The 26,173-nt window shown below is 36.5% G+C and overlaps 1 protein-coding gene across 5 annotated transcripts in view; it reads left to right on the top strand.

The window, feature by feature from the left end:
* LRBA (LPS responsive beige-like anchor protein) overlaps positions 1–26,173 on the top strand; it is a 361,227-nt gene that overhangs the window by 74,160 nt on the left and 260,894 nt on the right. For 4 of the 5 annotated variants that reach the window (XM_088164094.1, XM_014878944.2, XM_088164092.1 and 1 more), the window contains 6 exons: positions 1,402–1,573; positions 1,712–2,153; positions 11,821–11,954; positions 20,098–20,176; positions 20,439–20,572; positions 22,781–22,842. In XM_088164094.1, the coding sequence (XP_088020220.1) occupies positions 1,402–1,573; positions 1,712–2,153; positions 11,821–11,954; positions 20,098–20,176; positions 20,439–20,572; positions 22,781–22,842 (1,023 nt within the window). The remainder of the gene's footprint in view (positions 1–1,401; positions 1,574–1,711; positions 2,154–11,820; positions 11,955–20,097; positions 20,177–20,438; positions 20,573–22,780; positions 22,843–26,173) is intronic. The other variant, XM_088164093.1, reaches the window with a different exon arrangement.

The following is a 26,173-nucleotide window of genomic DNA, read 5'->3' as shown; positions in this document are numbered from 1 at the left end:
TGGGAATAGTTTTTGTCTGAGCTGTTGACACTTGCATCTAAATGTTTTATTTGTATGCAGTTTCTTGCATTGTGTTTGGCACTTAGAACAGGGAGTGGCATAATTTGAATCTATGAGTTCTACAGCAGGAACTCTGATGGAATCCACTTTACCCACCAGTAGCAGTATTTACAGTGGTACATGAGCTTTATTTCAAGCAGTTCTTCAAACATGGCTGAGAAAATAAGGAAGGGTCAGTTCTAATTCACTGGATCACCACTTCATTAAGTACAATTAGAAACTGTCTTAATATTCATTTAGCAAGAAAAGTCTTTATAATCCTTACTATTGTAGGTGGCTCTCCTCAATCTCTGTGTGATTATTCTATGAAAGTTAAGGTTTTGGGTCAAGCCAAGGAGAAGATAAGTTGTTTTTTCAGTGCAACAGATAGGATCCACCTATGTTACCTGTTCTTAATAGAAAGCTTCTCATAAACATCTCCCAGAATAACTCATTAAAGAGCTCTTCAAGAAATAAGGAGTTTTGGTGGGCACTGCAATCGTGATAGAATGAGCTTTATAGTGTTACTTAGTTTCTTGAACTGCTCAGACAGAAAAAATTGAATGTTACCTGAGCCCTGATGTGAATGAGGGGTAAAAAATTCCAGACACTCATGTTTTACAGATTAGTCAGTGAGGATCCAAATACTCCATTCTTCTGTGACCCAAAAGTGTATGAAGCTTTTTTTTCCTTTGGTAGTCAAAAGGGACAGGCTTGGGCTGAATCTTAATGTCCAGTTTTCCCTCTGTTTCACTAGGAGCAGCTGAGTACTCTGGGGAGGAACCTGGCATAGTTCATATTAAGATTTGTTTTCAAGGTTTTCTTAAAACCTCTTCATGAAATTACAGCTGTAATGTAAATGCATATTGGTCATTTCTTGTTTAAATTATATACAGTAGATTATATCCATGTGGACTATCTGATAATAAAATAAAACCTTAACACTTGTTATAGAATTTGCTCCTTTTCCTTCATCAGTATGTTCCAGTTATGTAGAATATACTTGCCTTGCAAAGGATGTTAGTATCTTGGCATTTTTGAGGAAGTGTAACAAGAGAAACCCCAGTGAATAAAGGGAACCTAGACCTTACACTAATTCGAAACATGAATTCAAAACACACAACCTTAGCCAAAGTTGTCATATAAATGAAAAATGAAAGGATTAGTGCCACTTGTATTCAAGTGCTGTATTCCTTAGCTTTATAGGTGAGACAAACTGTGACTAGAGAGAATTGTTCTTCCACTGCTGACATGCCAGCTTTCTCTTGGTCTGTTTATGGTGGTGCTGGGCATACTTCACAGAAAAATAAACATGCTGCTGAAATTGTAATGGAAAAATCTGTGTGTGTCTGTTTTTTACAGGAGGATAGTAAACAGGCTCAGTTTTTGGCTTTGGCTGTTGTATATTTTATTTCTGTGCTCATGGTTTCGAAATACAGAGATATACTGGAACCCCAGAATGAAAGACGACCACCAAACCAAAGCCAGTCACTCAAGGAACCAGAAAATGAAAATAATGAGACTCCTCCTGCAGGTGAACTGTTAATTATTTTGCCAAATGAAATAATGTGGCTTAAAATGCTGTACAAATCTTCTTTAGGACCAATGTTGTGAATACTTCTCTATTAATAACGACCTTAAAATGTGTTTTCTGTTCTTTTGGTATGAACAGTTGTGGAAAACCCATCTGCTGCTCTTGGTGCTTCAGCCTCAACTGAAGATTCAGAAAGTACAGCATCTATGCAGAGAAGGGATTCTGGTCTTGGGGAGGAAGCAGCTCCAGCACAAACTAACAGTTCAGGTGGTGCTGCTGAAGCAGGACCTCTGAATGTCAGTGCAGGCCCAGATGCAGTCAGTGAAGTCCTGTGCACACTCTCCTTGGAAGTCAATAAATCTCAGGAGGGTGGAAATGAGACAGGAACTGAAGAGAGCAAATCTGTGGCTTCTGTGCCAGCTGCAAAAAATGTCAACGTGAAGGACATCTTGAGAAGCCTGGTGAGCACACCAGCTGATGGGACTGCAGGGGATGCTGCTCTCCTGCCACCAACCTTCCTTGGAGTCCTTGGTGACGGAGCTGCTGCTCAGCAGCCTGTGCAGTTCCATTCCTTTGACAGGTAATATAACATCTGAAATATTTAAAAATTTGATTTTACTTAAGGTATTTGTAAAGAACAGAAAAACCCACACTTCACCAGAACTACTGCATGTAGCATTGGCAGATGAGGACTGCTGTGCATATTTAGTTTGCTTTAAAGGTCTCAAGAAACAAAACAGAAATTAAATCACTTAAAATAATGATATGTAGATTAGCACGTATATTCATCACAAAGTTGTATCTAGTCTTTGTTATTGTGGGCCTGCGAAAGAATATCGGTTTACTAATAGTCACAAATGGTTCAAAATCAATGGAGCAATCATCTAGGTGTCCTTCTACTTAGAGAATATTCCCATAGTCATTTAGGAAAATAGATGTGTGTTCTGCCTTCAGGTGCCAAAGGCCTGCTTTAACTCTTTTCATTATTCATTTGGTAGGTATTGTCCCTAAGCTGTTAGATTTGCTTTGTTTTAACAGCTTTTTGTTTCATTGTGAATAAATTTCTGCATTTCTTAATACTTAAATGCTGCAGTGAATTCAAAAAGGAGAATTCCTGTTTTTTTTCCTTTTAGAATGAAGTCTCTCTTTCCAGATAATAATTTTGATGACCCTTGTATCTCAGTCTCATTCACTCCTTATCTTTTCCCAAGCATAGTAAACCAAACTTCTTTTACTAGACATAGTGCCTTTTACATCTTCAGGGTTCCCAACAACTGCAAAGAAAACAAAAAAGAAAAGAGAACAATCCTGTAGCACTTGCATTCCTGCCTGTAGGAAAGCCTTGGTTATTTCCAGAAATCCTGCAGTCAGTCCAGTGCAAGGGGATCTTTTGTTGCCATAATAGTATCTGATATTCTACTGATTCCCAAACTTCCTCTGGCTCTGGTGTCTTTGCAGTCTGTGGCTGCCTTGTTCGAAGTGCCAGCTGCCCCACGAGAGGAGTGCAGTGGTGCCAGGGGTGTGGGTGCAGCTGTCACAGCCTGTCTGCCCCACTCACACTGCCCTGTCCCTGCTGGGGGAAGAGGCAGTGCTGTCACATGAGACACGGATGGGGTGTGCCAGCATTTGGCCCCTTGCTCTTGTCTCAGAGTAAATACTGTGTTCTCCCTGTGATGCTGAACAGGAGGACTTGTTCTGGGAGCAGGAGAAGGATGGAGGCAGAGGGAGAAATTGGTAGAAGGAGGACACCGAGTTAGAACTCTTGCCATGCCTCTCTCCCCACTGCTGCCCCAGTGCTTTGGGCACTTCTCCTTCAAGGCCTCTCGTTGTTCTTTGCTGCAAGTGAGCAGTTGATGTCAAATAACATAATGTTTTAGTTTGTGAACAGTGCTTTTTTATCGTGAAATTCTTAGTATTCATTGCTGCATGGTTTTAGCCACACAAATAACATTTGTCTGGAGATCTGGTACAGAAGTGACTATTTAATTTATGAATTATTTTTTAGCTATTGTGGACACCAAAGGTTTGTGGTGCTTGTGCTGATTTGGTGTACAGGAGGTTAACTAGACAGGAAGTAATTGGGCACTTGCAGCCCTGATGGCTGACATAGGTAGATTATACCTACAAAACCTTAACAGAGGAAGCTGTACAATTAAATTTGATAACATGTAGCCTAATTAAATACTAGGCAATGATAGCAGCCCTTCTGTCGCTTGCAGTTCTGTGTTCTTTTTACTTTATTGTTACAAATTCACTCAAAAAAATAACCAAAAAAAACCCCAAACCCGTAAGTTGTGGTGTGTTTTATAAAGCAGATTACTAAAAAGTCGAATCACTTGCTGTTCTGCCCTTTTACTTTTCCACTGCCCCATGGACACTGTTTTGTTTCCACCTTCAACCATTTGTAACAACTCTTAACATTTTTTCGCTTAACTTTGAGGACTAATTACTGCCTTGCTACTCAAAGCTAGGTAATCTGCTGAAGAATTACACACAGGGGAATGAAGAGGGTTGAAGCAGTGTGGGTTGGTCTGAATATGCACAGGGGTATGAATGGGTTGAAGCAGTAGACAGCACTGTTTGAGTGGAAGAGCAAAGTTTTTTAGGGTTTATGTTGCTGTCTGGACTGCTCCACAGTGATAACTTGTGGGCATTATTTTCCAAAGATTTTGTGTTTCATAGGTGGGGCTAAATATGTGAGGAAGAGATCATGAAGTGGTATAAAATATTTTGTCCTTCAGCAGTTTCATGTGACCTCAGTATCTCAGTGGCTTTCTGCTCCTAGGTGGATTAATTTTTCATCTCCTTCCTTTTGTGGGTGTGTCTGGTAGACAAAAGTGTACTTAATGATATAAAAGTCTTACCTCTAATCAATTACGATCTGGTAGTGATAGCATAAACTTGCATCTATGGTAAACATGTTGATATAGGATAAAGCGTATTGCTGACTAGCTGAAGTTCAAATGAGAAAATAATTGTGTGTGAAACATTACAAGTTAAATGGACAGGCAAGTTTCATGGCCACTTGAAGGTGACTGTATTTTTTATGTAATGAGACTGCTTAAAATACAAGTTTATGTTCTGAAATGACACCTAGTTATCATTAGCAGGAAGAAATTGGGCAAGGGATAAAAAAACTCACACTTTTTGTAAGAAACTGGAATGGAGCTGGAAATAACAGGTCTCATCTCTGTGGTAGGCAAAAATACTAAGTTACATTACATAGTGAATTTTTTTTTGAGGAGAACAGACTTTGGGATGCTCTTTTCTGTGTCTGGTTTACATTTAATATATGGTTTGATGGCAAACACAAATTCTGTGAGGTTTTTTTTTTTTTTCTTTTTAAAAGCACTTTGTTAAAAGTTGTTCCCATGCAGCAGTTTACCAGTGGGGTATCTCTGGGAATTTCAAAGCATCTCTCTGATCCTGCATTTATCTCAGGAATGCTGTGTCAGAAATCAAAACTCTCCTCATATCTTAAGGATTATCAACTTCCCAGCCATAGCTGGAGAGTATACAGTAACAGCTATGTGAGTGAAACCTTACTGAAAGGCTGCCAGGTTGCAAGCCTTTGCAAACAGCTAGGTGTATGTGTTCATTCCCATGCCAAAAATCCACCCCTTATCTTATGGGAAGATACAATCTTGTGATTAGTGAGTGCCAGGGGTTTATCATGATGAAGTTCAAGACTTGCATTGGCTTTTTCCCAAGATCCACAGGGACATGAATTAATGTTCTGATTTTAGTGCGTCCTAAACCAACAGTTTTCTTACTTAGTAGTAATCGTGTAGGAAAAGAGGAGGGATCTAATACAAGCAAATTCTAATAAAATGGAAATAAAAATAACCAAAGCTTGGGATAAAAAGACAGATGACATTTCTCTTCAGTTAGTCTAATAAAACCCATAACCTATCGCTTGCCATTTTTACTGTATGCTTTAAAATAAAACCTCGGTCTCTCCCGGCTTCTGCTGCTCTTTGTGGAAACATTCAATAACCATGTCATTATGGGAAGCTGATGCTGAGGGTTCAGAGGAATATAGACTCTTAAATCATGATCTTGTACCATAGAGCTCAGATCTGCAGCTGTGCTGTAACTTGCTGAACAGGTAGATTAATAAGCTTGTTTATCTTTTTGGAGCATCGTCTGTAAGATGCTTAGTTTGGCTCAGCCTGTGTTTACTCATTTGTCAGTCAGTGGTGTGTATATGCCTTTGTAGTGGTTGGTTGTGGTAATTTCAGTTAAATTTCGTCCAAGTCCCTTTTTATATGGGATGGATACATCTTAGACTTCATTGATTTGGTCCTCAAATGGAAAAAGAATAAATGAGTTGTTGACAATGTTAAATCTGCCAGGTGTTGGAAGAGACAGAATATGAGAACGGGTAATCTTTAGATAAAGCCACATGTGCTGTGATGGAAAGCTCAGCTCTTTCAGCACACCAACAATTTGCATTCTGCAGGGACCAAAGAGCCAAACCATTTGAAGTCTCCCTGCCAAGCTGATTTTAAAGTTCTCTGGCAAAATTGATTGTATTCTTTCTATCATATCTTCTCTTCCCCTCCCCACACCCTCTGATCTCTCATGGTTTTGAGAGTCTCTTATTCTTCCTTTCTCCTTGGATATTTCAAGGGAGACATAAGAGAATGGGTATTATCCACAGACAGCAGAGCCCATAGAAGGACACTGACATGGCAGGCTGCTTTCCTGGCTCACAAAATAGAAGTAAAAATAAGTCTCTGATCCTCTTTATTGGTCTTTTGCTCCTTGCACAGTAGTCTTGCAGTGGCCATCATTTTGGTAGCCTGGAACAAGGCTATTTTCTTTTGGTTTTGAAATAAAACCATTATCCTTTAGGGATACAGACAAAGTGTCACCTGCATTGCTTTTCAGTGTTAAAAAAAAAAAGCCAAGAATTAAACCTGTATAAATTCTATGTCTAGAGGAATCAGAGCTCATGTGAGTATTTTTAAATTACAGTGAGGTCATCAGTTTGGGCTGCCTCATGTTGTATTAGGAATATTTGACTTGCACCCAAGGAAAATTCATAACTTGAAATATATTTAAAATGAAATGGGAAATTGCCAACTCAATGAAAAGTAAATACTTGGGAAAACACTAAGATTTTAGGAGTTACAGATATTTTCTTTCTTTATATAGAAACAGAAGAATCAGTGAACTGAAACCAGGGAAGGGTTCAATAAGTAAATCCTTATGGAATTTGGCAGGATAGATCATTATTGCGTAAGCCTTTGTCTGTGATGGAAGTCAGTGTTCAGCTCAGTGGTCTGTGCTCATTCAGCAGTGAATAATTGTCTGCAACACGAAGACTTCTTACACTTCAGCATAATTGGGACTAATAACACACTGACCTTCTAGCTAAGATGTATTTATGGTGGCTGGTTCTCACTCTGCCTGGCCTATGTTTATCAGTTCCCCTGCTGTAAATTCTTATTTTAAACCTTAGATACTTGATTTTAAATGAAAACAGGCAAGCATCTAATATAGTGATGTAAATGAGGCAGCTAAAGTGTCGTTCTTACCGTGGTGCTTGAGGTCTCCTTGAAAGAGACCTTAAGCATAATTTTGGGCAATTAAAAAATTTTATTTATCCTGTGGCTGAAACTCAATATAATGGCTGTTTTCATATACAAATGTAACCTAGGAATATAATTTAATTGATATGAATGTTAAGGAGTAAAATGTATTGATGCTTTTTTCCCACATGATGCATCTCTGCCCCGTGTGAGGTTGCTTAATGTAGGTATTCTGATAAAATTAATGCATGAGTACAGATGTTTTGTAAAATATTTTTGTAGATCTGAGGAAATATAATATAAAGCAGCTTGTTGATGAATATTTTATTCATATGTGTAGCGATACTTTTTCAGAAAACACTTATCAGTTTAGCTGCAGAAGAAGGGCTGTCTTATCTGTGTACTCTTCACAAGCAAGTGCCCTATTATTTAAGGGAAGTTGAAAGCACATTAATTTTTAAGACAGTTCTGACAAATTTACTTGATTTAATAATATGCTGAACGCTTCATGTTTGCTACGTAGTTTATTTGCTACAATATTTAAACTCAATTTTCCACTGTCTCGCGTTCTTTATGCCAGTTGCATTCATTTTTCTTATATTAGCATTTAAATAATCTTTTGAAAGAAGAACACAAAGGAACATTGGTAGCTAATGGAAGAATATTTCTTTGGAACACATTTGCAATTCCACCTAAATATTAAAAGAAAATATCACTTTACTACCCAAGGAAGGAGAAGTGTAGGAATTTCAGAATTTAAATAAAGAAACACAACTGATATTTATAATTCAAAAATCTTAGTTTGCTTTTCCAGTGTGTAGTAAATATGAATATGTGTATGTGATTGCTGAGCTCTACTTTCATACCTTTGAGGGATCCTGGAAGTGGAAACTTCTAAAACAAATCCTGCAGCTGCAACATTGGTCGGTTGCTCTGTTAAAAGGGAAGACATCCATGGCAATAAATGTGACATTACCAATACTGCAGCAGTGCACAGCTATGAAGTCAGTATATCAGGATACTTGGGTGTCATGGTTTGTGATTCTCGAAATACTTGAAGGATGTTTTGCATCAGAAGACTGTGGCAACAGACCAGAAGACCAGGAACATTCACAATTTGGGGTTTTGTTGCATCATGCCTTTAAACAAAATCCAGCACTTCTTTTGGCTGTGTGCATCAGATTGACACAGCTCTTGGAAGGGACCTTCTTTCCTCACCAGAAATACTGTTTATTTTACTTTGGCTCAAAACCAGCAATAATTTCAGTTGACTGTTCCAGATCACTATCTAAAATAAATTCTGTTCAGAAGTTGTCTGAGCTCTACAGTGAGACATTCAAAGCCTCTCTTTTCTTTCAATGGTCCAAGGTCCAACAGGGCCTTTTTGTTGTTGAATTTATGAATTAGATTTGTTGAAGTCTTATTCTTTAGCTAAAAACTAGAGCTTCTGTTTCAGTGGGATATAGTAAACAATGTGTATCTTTCAAAGTTTGTGAGAGTCTGTGTCTCTTGTTCAAAGTGCATGGTGACTCTGGAATACTCATGCACTCCCTGTGTCCTGTTTATAAGGCAGCATGTTCTCTTGTACTTCAAATTCTGAAACCTGTAGTTACTCGTTTTTATTCTTTGAATCAAAGCAAAAGGAATGATGTTGAGTAATTAAAAAAAAAAAAATAGAAGTAGCAGCTCTACTTTTCAGCTGTGAATAGAATTAAGTGCCGGATTTCTGGTGCTGGTAATCTGAGTATCTTCCTTGTCGTGAATGCCATTGCTAGACGCTGAAAATTATACTGGAAGTAAGTGTTGGAATATAGTTCCTTTCTTTATATCCTTCATGGAAGGTAAGTTACTGAAGATTGGAGCAGAAGCTATGCATGCATTCCCAAACTTGTAAAGATTTGAAGGTGAGGAGGTGGACAAAAGATCTAAAAAGGCAAAAGGGAGTGTTCTGGTCATTTACTGCTGTCTGTTGCAGCCCAAAAAAGTCTTAATTCCTTTGCTTGGATGCATCTCTCCTTGGTAGCTGTAGAGTCTGACAACTTGCTGAAAAAATATTCCCTCAGTTCAGCTCCACTTAAGCACACCAAAGGTCAGTAGGAGTTTGCAGGAAGGAATAATATCTATAAAGTTGGCCAGAAGGTTGGAGCTGGGATTTCTTTTGCCTGCCCTCCTTGCTGGCTGCAGATGAGCACTGGTGAGGTGACAGCTCTGTCTGCACATGGCCATCCTCACTCAAGGCCGGCATCCTTGTTGCTGGCCAGTTCCTGAGCTGTCACTTACCTTCTGAGGAGGTACTTTTAGTCATGCTAAAACCTACTCCTTTTCTAAAACTCCTCCTTGATCCTTCCAGCATGTTCATTTCTTGATTTTCATCCGAAAGAAGTATTTTCTAATATTAAATTGGTCAAAATTCTGCCACATATGTATTTTATTTTTTTAAGATGTGATTCTGGCACGTTCTTTATGACTTAAATACCACCTGTTTTGTAGCTCCTGGGGCTCTTAGTAGAGTCAGAGAGTAAAACCAGAACATTCATAGGCATTCAGAGGACACACCCATTCTAATTCGATGTTTTGAGAGAATTCTGACTATTAACCCTGGAAACAGAAAGCTTCTCTAAAGGACTTGTTTTTACCCTCAGGGTAATTTGATGTTTTCCAATTTAAAATTATTTACATGAATGACATATTTTGGAACACAACCTATATGTGCACAACTTCCATCTATATGTGCACTGAAATTTGTCACTAAACAATCTCCCAAATCCAGTATATTATATCCAATACAATTGTGTCTGTATTAGTTAGCAGCAGATGGATGATTATTTCTGTAATTTAGTGAGTGTGCAAATAAATTTTTCCAGATCATGCACCGTGGTCTTATGGAGCCCATCTGAATAGACACATATTTATAATGAGAAATTGCACATTTTTGAGTTTAATATTATTGATTAGTATTTCTTGAGTTGTATCTATACAGTGAAAGGACTTCAAATCTCTAAAGGAATACACCTGTGCTTCAGTGCTGAATTGTGAAGGTTGGAGAAATGTCCCAAAGTTTACAAATGTGGGTGCATTGGTACTCTATCAACTTGTATTCATTTCCTAACCCCTTCCAGGTGTTTGAATGTGTGTTGTAGAACACTAAGAACAGTTTCCAGGCAGTGAATGTCACAGAATCTTGAGTGAGAGATCCCCTTCTTATACCTTAGTGGTGCAAAATTAATTGGTAATGTGACAATAATTTTAAAAATGCTCTAAATATATGACTTATTTCTTAGCCCATTGTTCATGTTTCAGGGAAACAGACATGAACATATGAGCAAAATTCATGGTTTAGGGACAATATCTTGACTAGGGGCTCAGGTGTTGTTGCTTCTATTTTTTTAGTGACTAGTTAACATTAGCAGTCACCCTTATAATGATATGACATGTACTGCCTCCAAGTATGGTACCTACCTACTCCGGCCATTGAGGAGGGCTGATTTAATCAGTAACGTGGTCTAGCTTCTGTGACTTCCTTTGACATGCTATGATTGAGGAAGGGAGTCAAATACAGTCCTCCTTTCCCCATTCCAGCAAGAACTGTTTCAGAAATATGACAGAACTTCTTTGGTTGTTCTCACACCTAAATTTAGGTCAAGTTTCTGAGTCACTTTATTTAGAAAATGAATATTTTAAAGCTATTAAGGGAATACTTTCAGTGTGTAGTTGTATTACTGTCAACAAAAGATGTGATTAAATAAATTGAATGTTGAAGATTTTCGGCTTATGGTTAACACCAGGTAATTAAAAGTAAGCGCTGCAGTGGGAGTACATTATATATCAGCTGTACTCTTTACCTCATTAGCTGGGTTTTTGCATGTTTATGGAGCTAACTTGCAATTAAAAATGCCTTTAATGTATGCTTAACAAGGCCTTTTAGGTATTTGGAATGAAGTAGTACAATTTAATTGAAATTGGTATGGCATAAATACATGTCTTTGTAACACATCAGATAAATTTCCATGCCTAACTTGTCGCTTTGCATCTTTTCCTCTGATGTAGTCTTTAATGCTGACTATAAGGCCTGACATTTAGCTTGTATAAAAGATGGAGGTTCTCTCTTAACTCCAAGGAATGTTTTGATTTGTTATATAAATAAAATTTGATTGGCAAGATATACTTCAGTTCATGCCTTAGCCATATTTTTAAGATGTGTGAGCATTTGTATGTGCATGCAGATTATGTTAGGATGTTTTTAGCTCTGGTATTTCCTTCTTCAATCAGTCTTCTGTTCTGCATTAGAATACCTGGAGAAAAAGACTGCCAATGCATCCTTTAGCATTGATAATTCACCTTGAAGTTGAATACTGCCACATCTTTTGTAAATAGTTGCCTGAAGTTTAAAGCCAAATCTTGGGCAAACTGAGGCACAAAGAAAAGCCTCTTTGCAGTCCCCTTATCCTCGTGATCTTCCAGCTCTGTGCTTTTAGTCAGAGGCTCTGTGGAAGTGGATGAGATATTAAAATATAGCACAAAAAAGTGTACCATCAACAAGTAAAGTGTCCTTAGGTTAAGGTGGCCTACAAAAGATGATTGAAAAAGGAAGTAGGGAAGCAAAGGAACTTTTGCAGGACGTGGAAGTGAGTGGTAGATATATAAAAAAGGATTTCAGAAGTGTGAGCCTTTACATACAGTATGATTTACTAAGTTTTTGTCTTCACCTAGGAGTGTTGTTGTACCAACGAAGAAATCAACCATTTCCTCCTCTACAGCTGCTATTGGTGCTCCTACAAATGCTGTCAGTGTGGTTTCTTCTTTAGATTCAGCCCAAGCCCCAGATTTGTCAGGAGAATCTCCTGGTAAGTAAGGATAAATAAAATAACCTAAATACCAATGCTGATTCTGTTGCTTCTATTTACATCACCATTCACTCTGAATACTAATAAAATAAAGAAAAAATTACAAAAGTAGCACTGTATTAGAAAAAAAACCCGATTTTGCAGCAAATACAATTGTCTGAGCAATATTTGTCTTAATTTCAAGATTTTTCACTGTTTTGATAAAGCGATCGTGCTGCATTAACTTGTATTTAGTATCAATATGGTGTATTTTAAAGACTACTTTAAAATTACAAATTAATAATGTAAAGTGTAAGCTTATTTATAAATTCTGGGGTGTTTGACTAGGGATATATGTGTCAGTGCTAAGTAGAACTGGAAATTATATCCAAGTGTTTCCAATAGCTCTAGCCTGAGGTCAAATTCAGTGTTGATGCTAAACTAATTGCTTTGGACAGTTTTTTCAGTGGGGACAAAATTGAGTAGGTTGTTTATAAGCAAGTGTTCCTTTGAACCCTTGGTCTCTCTGGTTGTTCTGTGTGAGATAAATGATGTTTAACCTTAAATGCTGTGTCAAAGGCATGCTTTTCTACTTAGCCATGTCTGAATCACAAGGCTGTGTAGGATCTTTGTGCCCATGAAGTTTGACTTCAAGACATAGAAGTGATTTGGATCTTAGTCAAGGAAATCTCAAGCTATGCCTGATTATTGGTGTTTTTTTTCTCAATGTTTGAGTTTCTTGCTTCCTGGTTTTGTGAACTTACATCCAAACTGCAAGGACTGGGGAAAAAAATGTGGTCTGCTACCACGTCCTCTTGTACTTATGTGTCTGGAAGGTATTTGTTCCCATCTTCAATTGTTCATTCCATTTCCTGGGAAAGGCAAAAAGCTTTTGTTCCAAACATTTTAAAGGAAGAGAAGATCTATTGAAATATAGTATGGCCTTACTCTTTGGGAAAGGGAGAATCCATTTTGCCACCAAAACTGCAGGAGGTAGCATTATATTAGTGCAGGAGTAATATTTGAAGTAAGGGAATTAGCTGTGTTTTGGAATGCCTCAATTCTTTGAGGAAAATTGGCTCTGAGAAGCTAATCCATTTTAAAAACAGTAAAACCTCACCTACATTGAAATTGTTTAAAATAATTGCTAATTTGTTAACTTCTGATTTACCTGGTTTAGTTGCGGGTTTAATTATTACAATTGCTGAAGTAGGTATTCACTTGCTTTTAATAAAAACAAAACAGATGAACATTGATTTTTCAGATTTAGTCAATCTTTTAGGAAAGCATAGAAGAAAAAAAAAAGTGCTCCTGTGCCTGTAGAATGTATGAAAAATCCAGACAATAAACAATACTAATGTAGTTTGTAACTGTGTTGACTTCCATCATGTCTGGAAGTTTTGGCAAAAATTGGACATGTAATCTGAACTGATATGCATAAAAAGAAACTAATCAGGATTAAAAATAGACATGTTTAGACTGGCAATATAATTAATTAAAAGAAAAAGTAAAGGGATAAATGAAATCATGCCTTAAACAGATTAAGACATGAGACTGTTTCTTTTTTCCCCTGTAAAATAATGGCATGGAAACAAAAAATCTTGTGGAGTTGGAGTGGCTTACATCCAGTGTTGCTCATGTAAATTGCACACATTTAAGTTTGAAATCAAATTCTCTATAAGGCTTTAATTTGGTTTTTATTAGAGGATTGAATTACCTTCCTACAAAATGGAAATATAATTAATATAATTTTCTTCTGAGTTCATATCACATATTCTTTCACTAATTTTTATTTTCATGCAGAAGAGAATCAATATGTTGTTCTCACTTTTCCAGCTAACACTCATTATAAGTCTGTTTATTTTTGTAATTAAGAAATAAATTAAACCTTTTTTTAAAAAGTGCTGAGATTAGGGTCCTATGTAGTGAATATAAATTTGGGGCTATTTCATGTTTGCTATGAAGGCTGTTAAACATTATTCCCACATTAAAAAACAGATTTCATCTCTTTTTTTTTTAAGTGAGTTTTATATCCATTTGCTTGAAACATTTTAAAAATTGGTAACATATATAATTATATATATCTCTATAATTTATTTTAATATATAATATATAGCATGTAAAATATATGAACACATAGTGCTTTATGATGAAAACTTGAGCAGATTTAGTCCAAAACAGGGGTGAAAGTGGCATGCAGGCATTGAAATGGGATTAAATAGCAGATGATAATGTTCTAATAGTAATGTGTACAAACACTCAAAGTAAGTGTCATATAGTATGTGATCATCTTCCACCTGTAGATGTGATGTCAGAATTGTTTGGTCAAGGTAGGATTTGTGTTGAAATATCACTGTGGGGTTCCAGATGCCTCCATTGCCATTTGTGTGTGCTCAGAATTCACCAGGCTTCTTTCCAAAAAATTTCCCTGAAGTTTGCATCTCATTGTAGCTCAAGAGGTTGTGAGCATCTCAGATATTTGATGCTTAAGGTGCTCCCATATCACAGGGATTGTGACATATGCTGGCCTACCAAATACAGAGAGTTGACAGCTTGGAACGAACCATCCAAGCTCACTGTGTTCCTGTGATGCTTTGGAAGAGGGTGAAGACATGTTTTGGCCTCACACACACTGGCCTTTTCGCAGAAGTTTCTTCACTTTTACTCACTCAATCTGAAGAGTGTTTCACAGCACAAAAATCCTTTCCTGAACACAGATGTGCCCCTTGGGGTCTGAATTTTGCCGTGGGTCTGTTGCTGATGGCTGGTATTTGGGTTGTTGGTTTGCTGGAATCTTGGAAATGAACGGAGAAGATAAACCTGGTGGCCCATCTTGAGCTAATAATTTGATGCCTACTACCAAGGGTGGTACTGAACAAAAGAGCATCTTTGCTAGTGGTAATGTAAGAAGGGTGAAGTCACTGGAGTTGTTTCTTCCTTGGGTTGTCTCTCAGGCTGAATGTGCGCTGTGACGCAGAGTTTTTGCACATGCTGTGTTCAGGAAGGGCTACTGCTAAGACAAGACTAATATTTGGACAGGCAGGACTTGGCAGAGCTGCCTGAGCTATTGTGAACATGCCAGCGGGACGCCTGTATTTTTGTTTGTCAGTTAGTTTTCCTTTTAAATGTTTCCATTACAGTCACAATGTTCTGAAGTGGTGAGAATTTTTAAAAATGTTTAGCAGTTTGCACTCCCGCTGTTTTCTCTGATGCTCTAAGTTTCTCTGTTTATATACTTGAAGGATTTCACATGTGTTTTATTAGTGCTTCACTCCAAAGAATGCAGTCTTGAGGCTTTCATTATACAGTTTCCAAATGGTTGTTCAAATACAATTTTTATGAAGAGGCCGTATGAAAAGTCTGAGGGAAGCAGGAGTGAATTGTCACTTGTACTTACTGATGTTCTGAATGTAGAAAAACTCTGAGACGCTCCACTCAGGTTTTGTTGCCTGCCTCCTCACCTTCCTACCTGGAATTCTTTGAGTTTCACTTGTTTTGCCTCTGAGCCACAGAGAGTTAGTTACAGGATTTTTCCTTCTCTGGGCAAGTTCCCCAATTTGTGAAGTTGTAAACATGGCCATGTCAAAGGGTGAGGTGAAAAAGGATGTGAATGCTTGGAAGAAACATGACGATAAACAGTAGCAGTGGATAAAAACAGAGTTGAGAATCCTGAATTCTAGTCCAATACATAGGAAAATGTAAATTTTCTGCGACAGTTGGCTTGTTTTGCAAAGATGAATGGTATTCATTGATTTTTATACATAGGTGAAAACGAACTTGAAGTCATGCAGTAAAATAAATTAGCAGGAGACAAGCTAAAGTAAGAAAAATGATCAAGAAGTGAGCTACCATCAGTCCAGAAGTTGTTCAAGCAATTCACTGTATTCTAGTAATTATTTCAAAGAGAATTCCGGCTTAACAGTGACAGTAGTTGAAGGCTGGTTACCAAAGCAGAATGATACTTGAAAAAATCTCAGATTCTGATGATATGCAATGGAAATGGCTTGATGCTGTGTCAGTATAAAAACTGGTTTATAGCCATTTCTCTTAAGAGAAATTTTCACCATTGTCTCATGAAATCTGTTTTGGTTTAGCCTACAGATGTGTTTATGTAACAGATCCCTTATATTAGCTTGTAAAACCTTTCATTGTAGTCTTGCATTGTGCACTTCCAGCCCAGGAAGTGTATTTTTGAATGAGCTCATTATTTTACTAGATACCTATTCTACCAAGGGCACTGGTGCATTTATGTAGGGTAGGTCTGTTGTACAAAATTAAGAGATATGGTTATTTGATTCAACTCTGTTTTTGTTTTTAGTACCTCATCTCCATCACCTCACAAAGTAAATTATCATGTACTGCTTGTGAATTGCCAAGTGCACTTTGTAAGTGTACATGCAAAAGCATGAGGATCTTGCACAAGGAGTTTTTTAACAATATTTTATTGCTCGAGACACTATTTGTTTAGACCCTTGGGGACCTTGAATAAACAATAAGGTTTCACTGTAAGGGTGCTAGACAGATGATCTATTTGCATTTTCTTTTATGTTCTTGCAAATGTCTGTAAAACTGTCAGGTTGAAGGAGCCAGTTTATCAGTGAAAGGATAAGGAAGAGATAAGTCAGTTTAGTTCCACATGTTTGAAGTAGCTACTGCACTTACCCACATGTGTGTTGTGGATGAAAATATGCTACTGAAGTATTTTCATCTTTTTCACTAAAAGCAGAAAAAAGGTAGAATAAAAAGCCACCTCTGAGTTAAAGAAAGTAAAAAATGTACTTTCAGAAAACAAAATCTACATGCAAAAATCACTATGCCTAATCCCATTGAAAGAACCCTGAAATTCTCAGCTGGGATAAATCTAAGATTCACTCCTTTTAGTGAAATATATCTGAGTTTGGAATGTGGTTTTAGGTGTTGATAAGCATGAAGAAGTTCAGACCATAAATATCCTTATGTAATCTTCAAAAAGAATATCAGTTTATACAGATGCCTGCCTTATGCTTTGTTAAATTCAAATTATCAGTGCTTTTTCTGTTATGTCTATTTTTAAAAGTTGATATTTACTTAAAATTTCATAGAGTTTTAAATTTATACCTAATCTGTTTTGTGTAGTTTGTTTTTAATTCTAGAAGAAAAAATAATCATGTCCTGTGTTGTCAGTGATTTCCTTTACCTCCCACTCAAAGTATTTTTACCGCTTTTGTTGGAAAAACGGAAAACCAAAAAAGCCCCAACCCAACCAAATAAAGCAAACAACAAGAAAGCCAAGTTACCCTAGACTGAGAGTATGATTCTTTATTAGCCTCATGATGGCTATCATGCCCTCTCATTGTCCTTGCAGATGTTTCCCTTGATTTTATTTTTTCCCTAATTCTTCCTTTCAGTTATTTAGCTGATGGCCTAAATACTGCGCAGAATTATTTTCGTCGCGTTTAATTTAAAAACTCGTGCTGCTGTGCTTCTCTGTTCAGTCTTATTTTATCCTGACAAAGTGATCTCTGCTTAAATAGGGTAGGATTTTAGTTGTATGTACTATTGACTATATAACCATTCCCAGTGAGTAGTGGATTACTGGTGACAGGTATTAGATGTGGTAAAAAGCATGTGAGCATTTCTGTATCGGGACATGCTGCTTCCACAACCTGTGTGTTGAGAGGACTTTCTGATTTTGAAGGCTTTGTGTGCCATTTCAGTTTGGTACTGTGTTGGACTACCCAGATCAGTGTGCTGATTTCCCTTTATGGGCAGTGTGTGCCTGTAAATCCACTTCTGGACACGTGGACTTCAGAGTATTTTTAAGTTAGAGGGACTTGTTAAATCAGAGTAGGGGATGTTGGGCTTTAGGGATAAAACTGGGTATTCTAGTCAAATTATTTAAAGGCAGCATTTCTCTTGACAAATGACATAGTAGTTTTCAAGTCTTAATAAAAAAAAGGAAAGAAAATATTGTAGCTGTTAAATATCTGATAAACTACTGAATCATGTGGCTTTGTTGCCTTATGTGAGCTTTGTTTTTCTGTGCAGGAGGTTGTGTTCTTATTTTCAGCACATCATTTGACAGCTTTTCTGTTGGGAATACCCAAAATACTTCTGGTGGTTTGACCATGGAAAACTAGCTGTTAAAAAAAATGGAATTATATCTATGTAAATATTGAGAACATTTACAAAATTTTGCCATCACCACTGAAACTTTCAGGAGTATATATTTGATTAGTCTTTATTAGATAAATTATTCAGGATACAGTGCCTAGAAGGTTCACATTTCACTTTGCTTTCAGCTAACACTTTGTTGACCACTTTGTTAGCCTTCATTCTGGATGGCCCACTCACTTTACTTCTGATTCTATCATACCCATATAGCAGTCAGCATAAGAGCTTCAGGTTGAATATATGAAAAGCACAAATGAATCACATTCACAAAGATATCTCCTATCTCTGAAAAAACAAAAAGAAATGAGAATGGAACTTTTCATGGTTATGATATTCTAGTTCATTTTATTAGTTTCTGTGCTGCCTTTGATACAAGATTGGAGAAAACCACCTTCTCTGGATAGAAAAACAAAAAAGCCCTCACCCACCAGAAACCCTTGATATTTCTTGAAGGAAGCTCTATGTGCCAGTGTTTTGGAGCAGAAATTTGAAATTTGACAGGAGAAATAAATTTGCTATCTCAGGGATCTATCTTTGCCTTTTCTTTCCAAATCTACTTCACTTCAGTCAAGTTGAAAATCTTTGAAAAGTTGCAGTTGACACATTTTGGTAGTTAGTTTCAAGATCTCAGCAGCTGATTCCCAAACAGGTTGCATTTAAGTGAATTAACAAACTCCATGGTAGGTGAGACCATCAGGATTTTTTCTATAGTACAGTTCTAAGAAGGGTCACGTCTTTGCTAAGATAGATGTGAGTACTAAAATGATTAAACTCTCTTATTTCAGGCTTTTTTCCTTTTTTTTTTTCCCCTCCTTTCCTTTCCAGCAGCATAAAAATCTGGAACTGGCAAGGTGAGAGGAAAGAGAATAGGACAGGGTCTCGGGGTGGAAAGAGATAGGATTGCAGATGGACTAGGAGCAGTCATGCTCCTGGGAAATGCACAGAAACCTGTCTGCTAAGATTCATTCCTCTCTATAGCTTGGAATGCAGTGTAAGATTTGTGAGTCACCATTCCTATCCTGGCAGAAAATATCTGTAAAGTCTCTGGCTGTCTTGCTTGCCCCCTGTTCATCATTGCTAATACCAATCCTTACTGCAGTATGGGGAGGTTGTATTTCTCTTTATATACTGAACAGGACAATTTAATATTTACAGATTCCTCCTGTGCTGATGAGAGCCATGTAGTGTCAATTTGACATAACACAACTGCTTTTTTTCTGTAAGTGTAGGATACGTAAATGACCCAGTCTTCCCTATCAACCTTTGAATAATTGATGTGGCAAAGTTAATAACTCATAAATGAGGTTATACCACTGCCATCATGCTAATGACACCAGCAGTGAAATGGAAAATTTTATCATAGCTGCCTCTGTCAGAGTCTCGGTTTTGTAAAAATTTAAGCCTGGCTGTTGAAAATACCCACTCATTGTTTTCTGCATGGTTTTGATCCAAATATGTATTTTAATTTTAGGCAAAAATGTTAAGGGTTTTCTGTGCAAGTTACTTGAAATTAGGTGAACACTTCCACTAACCAAAAGACCTGGCTTTTAACCATTACCATTTGGCTATATATTAATGTTATTAGATATATTTGCGTATTATATGAATATTAAAGGTGTAAGACATTGTTTGTATTCACTTCTAGAGCTGTGTTACTAAATTTGTTCAGAGAGGATCCTGGCATATAAGACCAGAAGGAATCACTGCAGCCTAGTCTGACTTCCTTCACAAAACAAACTACAATGCTTCCTTAAAATATTTTCTGTCTGTGCTAAAGGCCCATTTAAAGAACTTGCCATGGCATACCTGGCAAATATGAATGCAAGTAAATAGGACTCTTATGGAACAAAAATATTTGAGGTACGAAGAGGTGAAAGGGTTTCACCTAGTCCTTAGACTTGAAAACCATGGTTTCTCAGAGCTCAAACTCAAGGTTTTAGTTTCTGGTCTGCTTTTCTAATCCCTGGAATGTTTTCTTATATAATTTGTTTATTATTACTTTCTCTTGTAGGAAGGGGATCATCTAATTCAAAATTGCCATCTGTTCCTGCAGTTTCTTCAGTGCCTGAGGATTCTGCCTCCAATATGAGGTAACTTCTCCAATTGATCTGAACAGCTGTGGTGTGGCTCATGTTATTGATATTACAATTGATACTCAGATACCACATAACTTAAGAATGTCCCTTTGCTGATTTTCAATAACTAATGAAGGTTTGGGAAAATATTGTGTTGGATAATTAATTCCTTCTTATACATGTATATAACTTAAATATTGTCAAAATCTATATTCCTTTTTTCAAAATTTTAGCAATTTCCTTCTTTTATTGCTAATGACATGTATCTCTCTACTAGTATTACAGACAGGCTTGAGCATGCTTTGGAAAAAGCTGCCCCACTTCTGAGAGAGATTTTTGTGGATTTTGCTCCCTTTCTTTCTCGGACTCTTTTGGGCAGCCATGGACAGGAGTTGCTGATAGAAGGTACAAGTAAGTTTCCATTTTAAAAAGGGGGGTTTTGTGTTCTTTGTTTTACCTTGGAGACTGAAAATTTCTTTATTTAGAAGATTTCTTCTTGTCTTCCCAAAGACAGTGCTGTCCGCTGGATTTCACTGCCTCCTGTTCCTTCTGTCTTTAGTCCTCTGAGATCATTGTCATTGCCTCCTCCTCTTTGCTGTCTTTGCTACCTCTTTGTGTCAATCTTCCTTTGTTTTCCAACTCTCCTGGCCATTTGTCCCATAGAAACTGGTGTACAAAATGTGTTTTGTGAGCTTTGAGAGAAATTTTGGTGTCAGGGTCAACGCTTTAATACAAATTAGTGTAGAGAGTTGGGTGGAAAAACCTGGCACATTTACTGGGATGTTGTAACAGGATTCTTGGGAGCTATGTTGGTGGGGTGTGGTCTGGTTTATCACACACGAGTCTGCTTCTGGCTTTTTGGTTTCTAATGGGAAGGAAGTCACACAGGTAAGAAGAATACATTGTCAGTATGGAGGAGAATGCTCTGGCACATCTGAGAATTCTGATTCCTGTGCACAGCAGTGATCATGGCTCTTCCTGGTGGAAGATGGGCTTCAAATGGTCGAGACGGCGATGATGAAGTTTTCTTTCTACTGATGGGTTTCTCTCTGCTCAAAAATGAGGCTCAGTTCTGCAATGCAGATATTAATGTCCTCAATTAAAAAACTTGTGCATGTTGGAAGACTGAATTTTGCAGTGCAACACACATTTTTCAATTATCTCGAAATTTGGCTGTGTCATATTAATTGCTTTGTCCACTCATTTTTAGAGTGAAATTTTCAGGTTTTGTCCTGAAAAGAGACAAGACGATCTTGTTGCAGCTTCCAATAAGTGCACTCATGATGGAATCCCCTGGTTGCTTAACTTGAGCTGATCACTTGGACATGAGCTGTGTTTGCACTAACAGATCTTGTTTCTTGCTTGGGAATTCAAGTTCTTTTAAAAGCATTTTTGAAACCATTGTTTCTTGGATTAGGATGGTCATCCTGTTTGTAGTGCTGAATATGAGCATTGTCAGAAACACGGAATATCCAACACTGTTAAGAGTTTCACTGAAGACTGCTGATATCAAAATTGAGACTTCATTAAATGTAATAAACTAAAGTTGTTTAGTTTAGGAATTTACCTTGCTTACCATTTGAGGTAAGAAGAAATGGAAGGAAGAAGTGTATGAATTGCTTTCTGTGAGACTCAAAAAGATGGGATTCTACTTTTGTTTATGCATGTGAGCATCATTTTAGCTAATAAACATTTTAATGGAAGCTGCCTTGTGAACAAATTTATTTTGTTCATTTAATAAGAAAAAACAGAAAAGCAGTTTTTCTCAAAGCTTTATTTTCTCAGGAGTTAAATATCCCATTTTCGTTACATATTTTTTTTCTCTAAGATAAAAGAGAATCCAGTTCAAAGTATTTTGACTGTAGTATAGTTATATACATGGTTAGATGAGTATTTAATAAATTGCATGAGCAAAAAAAAAAAAAAAAGGATAATCACTAGGAGTGTATGAACTGTCTAGACAAAAATAAACATGAGACCAATTTTTGGTTCCAAGCCTCAGTTATAGACAAACCCAAACCAAAATGCGAGTACAAATAATAATACTCAAATTAGTTTGTAAACAACTGAAAATATATAATAGGTTACTGCTTGCACTTCTGCTTAGGTTTAGTGTGGGGTTAAGGGTCAAAGTACTAATAAGAGTGTTTGGGATGTCTGCTGCCATGAAACAAAATGGAAACTTGATTGATAGCTGGGGGCTGAAAGGAGAAGGAGCAATGGAGAAAGCAGAGGTCATAAAGCCATTTCCCTTCTCTGCATCTATAATGACCCAATCCTTCGAGAAATAGCAAAATGTAGATACAGTGGATTAATATAACATATGTTAACCACACTTCTGATCATTTTGACATACAAACGTTTATGAAACTGAGTAATGGGGGTAAGAATTACTATTAGCTGCTTCTTTTAGATGGAAGGCATGGAATTTATGATTTCCTTCTCACATATGTACTTTTGTGCTGATGAAGTGCAAAATTGAACTGGAAGTGGAATAAAAATTCCAGTTTTCTTTTGTTTGTCAAAACACTTCTAATCTATATCACTTTAAAATAGTTTGTGTTAATAACTGGTGCCATACAAGGATGCATTTATGTATCATTTTTTCTCCTTTTGTAGGTCTTGTGTGCATGAAATCTAGCAGTTCAGTTGTGGAGCTGGTGATGCTCCTTTGCTCTCAGGTGAGATTTAAGTAACAATGTCTGATATTGATCCGTTTGAACACAATGGAAATTGCAGCTAAAATTTTACTTTTAACTTAGGTTCATGTGTAATAGGTAAAAAGATACTGTATAAAGCCTTTTGATTAAAAAGAAACGTAGTAATTGTGTCTATTCAAGTGGATTTTTGTTACCTTGCTATTGAGCATTTATGTAACGTTGAAGATGTAGGTGTGCCTACATAATTCTATGCTGTCATTTTTGTAAGATGAGATAGGATCAATAAAATATTAAAGTTAAAGAAACAGATTGATTCCTGCATCTTGACATGCTGAATCCTCTGGGATAAATAGAATTTTTCCTTTTGTGTAGAGGTTATGAAATGAGTGATAAATACTTTTGAAACCCTGTCATTCCTAATTGATTTGACAAGTACTAAGGATTTGAGAAAAATCTAAGAAAGCAACCCTGGTTGTCATCAGTTTGGAACATTCTACATTCCTAAAGGCAAAGTGATTTTAGATATGTAACAACTTGAGAACTGCCTGCTTCTGTGGTTCGAAAAGAGACAGAGCCTAAGGAACTTTTAAAAAATTATATATGCTGTATTAATTGGATTTTTGGGGGGTTTCTTGCCTTTTTTTTTTTTTTTTTTGGTAATTAAATAGAAGACTGTTTTTATTGAGCCTTTCTTTTGGTGCCTTTAAAATTATACCTTTCTGGTAGTAAATTCCCCTACTTAAAACTTTAAAATAGCCTTTTTTAATGGGAATGGTATTGGTCTAGAGGTCAAGGGTTCTGACCCATTTCAAAACCTTTGACCTTCATTTACAACCCCTATGGTTTGCTTGCCTGACGAATAAGGATAATGCAAAATTAATGTTTCTTCACATCGATTTATTCGTTTTAGTGCCTATATTGCCAAATTTATTTAGAGTGTGCTGATAGACATTTCATGAATACAAATGAAAGAATCATAGAAGGTGTGAAAAATCGATAGTCTGCATTGTCAATAAAGTGCAATAAGAACAATTACTTCTGGAGATTACACCTAATAGATTTTACAATGAACTAGTGAAGAGTAGTTATATTTTCCAGTGAGGTTATTATTAATGAATGTAACCAGAACTTTGCTCATCTAGTTTTCCATCTTCCTCAGGAAATACAGTATCATTTTACCCTGAAAGGAATTTAATATTCCTTATGGAACTTTTGGAATTTAGAGATTGTTGTTTTACATATGGCAATACTGGAAGTGAACATTTTTCACAACTTCTAGAATATGAACTTGCAGCTGATGTAAATTATAAAAGAATCTTTGCTACTGAGAAATCCATATAACAAATTTTACTGTTCATTCAGGAATATGTTAAAGTAAAAACTAATCCAAGTATTAAATGTGTGTCTGACAACTTGGTATTACCATTTAGAAAAATTAGTTTTTGGTATCCATGCTGCTTGTATCAATAATTAGTGCTTGACCTTTCCCTTTTTTTGGGGGTAAGGTAATCTAATCTTTCTTAAAATCATGTTTTGCTCTGTACTGTACGTCACTTGTTTGGTTTTGGGAAGTGGAAAGGATAAGGAATAAATGACGTGCTCTAATGCATCTATTTGTCATATGTGTCACAATGCCACTTAATGCTAATCTAATCAAATTGAAGCTACCATGATTGCTTAGCAGTGCAAGTTGCACAGGCTGAGGTGATTCTTTGTGGAGTAGTAGAAATAAACCAATAAAGTCACAAAGACCTCAAAGTCTTTTTAAAGTTACATAGCAGCTGTAATTTTTGGCAGAATATGAAAAATGATGTGAGAAATGAATCTAAAATTAGCTCCAGATGTATACAGATTGTTCTGGGGTGATAATTACATTTTTCACTTTGAATTTTCCTAATTCAAAGAGGTCAGCATGGCAATCACAGAAGTGATTTATTTTGTTAAGAAGTGAACTGTCTTTTGCTACATGAAAGCTTGAGAGATATGAAATTGAATTTCAAGCCGACATTTTACAGATACTGGGAGGAGATGGGGTTGAGCTTGATTGATTTTTTTTCTTTTTTCCCCCTTCTTTTTATTTTCTTTTTTTTCCTTGCAAGATAGGGTGGGAAATGAAGTGATATCCTTTTGCTAAAATTTTAATTAATTTTTAAGAGGAGATGGAGAGGATGCAGTGCCAAAGATCAAAAGATCAGGTCAAAAAACAGTTTTTAATCACATAAATAATGTGGCATAGTTATGAAGTAAGTATCTGCAAATTTGATTTAAAACTTCAGAAATTTGTCAGCCATCGTTTTATGAAATTGAAAGATTGCTCTGATTAATCTTTGGTGTTTTTTTATGATAACCTCTTCTCAAAATTCATTTTAAACATTGAAGATATGATGTAAGTTCTTGGGTTGTTTTTCTGAAGCACCTGACGTTTCTCTAATGTTTATTTAGAACTGTGGCTGAATTATATTTTTCTTCCTCAGAAGTGGAAAATGGAATAATAATATCCCACTATTTTTTTCATAAAATTGTGAAAATAAAGCTCTCTAATGGGTGAGGTAATTTTTTAAAAAATTCAAGAGGTACAATTCTCTGAAACTATTTGTGACACCTGGTAAATTTATTTTCTCATTTAAAATTCATATATTTAGGCATATGGAAAAAGACCCTTATTTAATGTTTTTGTGTTTGCATGTTGATATATTGGTTTCTGTTTAACACAAGGTAAAAAGAGAAACAGGTGGTTTGAGACACAGACAAAAGGCTTTTTCCAAGACAAAAACAGTTGTGTTTTTTGATAGACGCGCTACATTTTGAGACGTGTCTGTGTGTGTGTACTTACATTTCTATAAATCTATCAAAACATAAAGAATCCTTCATTTAATATTACTGCAAAGTGTTCCTGCTTATTTGACATTAATATCATTTTTGAAGGAATCGACGTTGCATTCAAGGCCACTTTATAAAAGCGTTGTGTTGCTCATCCTAATTCAGTCTGACACACATTCCAATAACACTACCTCCCTTCTAGGGTTTAAAACTAAATTTATGGCTGAGCATTGTGAAGTGCATCATTTAAAAATGGTTTCAACCCAAAACATCTAATAAATAAATAATGTGTATGGCTACTCAGTAGCAGACTTTCCAGACTAGAAATCATTCCATCGGATACTCAACAGTCCACTATCGGAGAGGGCTGTCAGATAAATCTTATAGTAGCTGCATTCATGTCCTGTAAATCACATGTTATTGTCTGAGCCTTCTGCCAGGTCATCTATTCTTTTCCCATTTATCAGAAATGCATACAGTACAGTGAACCTGGAAGCACCATCTCGTCTGGCCTGGCATCCTGTTGGGGTAA

Source organism: Sturnus vulgaris, chromosome 4 (assembly GCF_052056855.1).
Source record: "Sturnus vulgaris isolate bStuVul1 chromosome 4, bStuVul1.hap1, whole genome shotgun sequence".
Classification (NCBI taxonomy): Eukaryota; Metazoa; Chordata; class Aves; order Passeriformes; family Sturnidae; genus Sturnus; species Sturnus vulgaris.
This window is presented reverse-complemented; position numbering and strand designations above follow the sequence as displayed.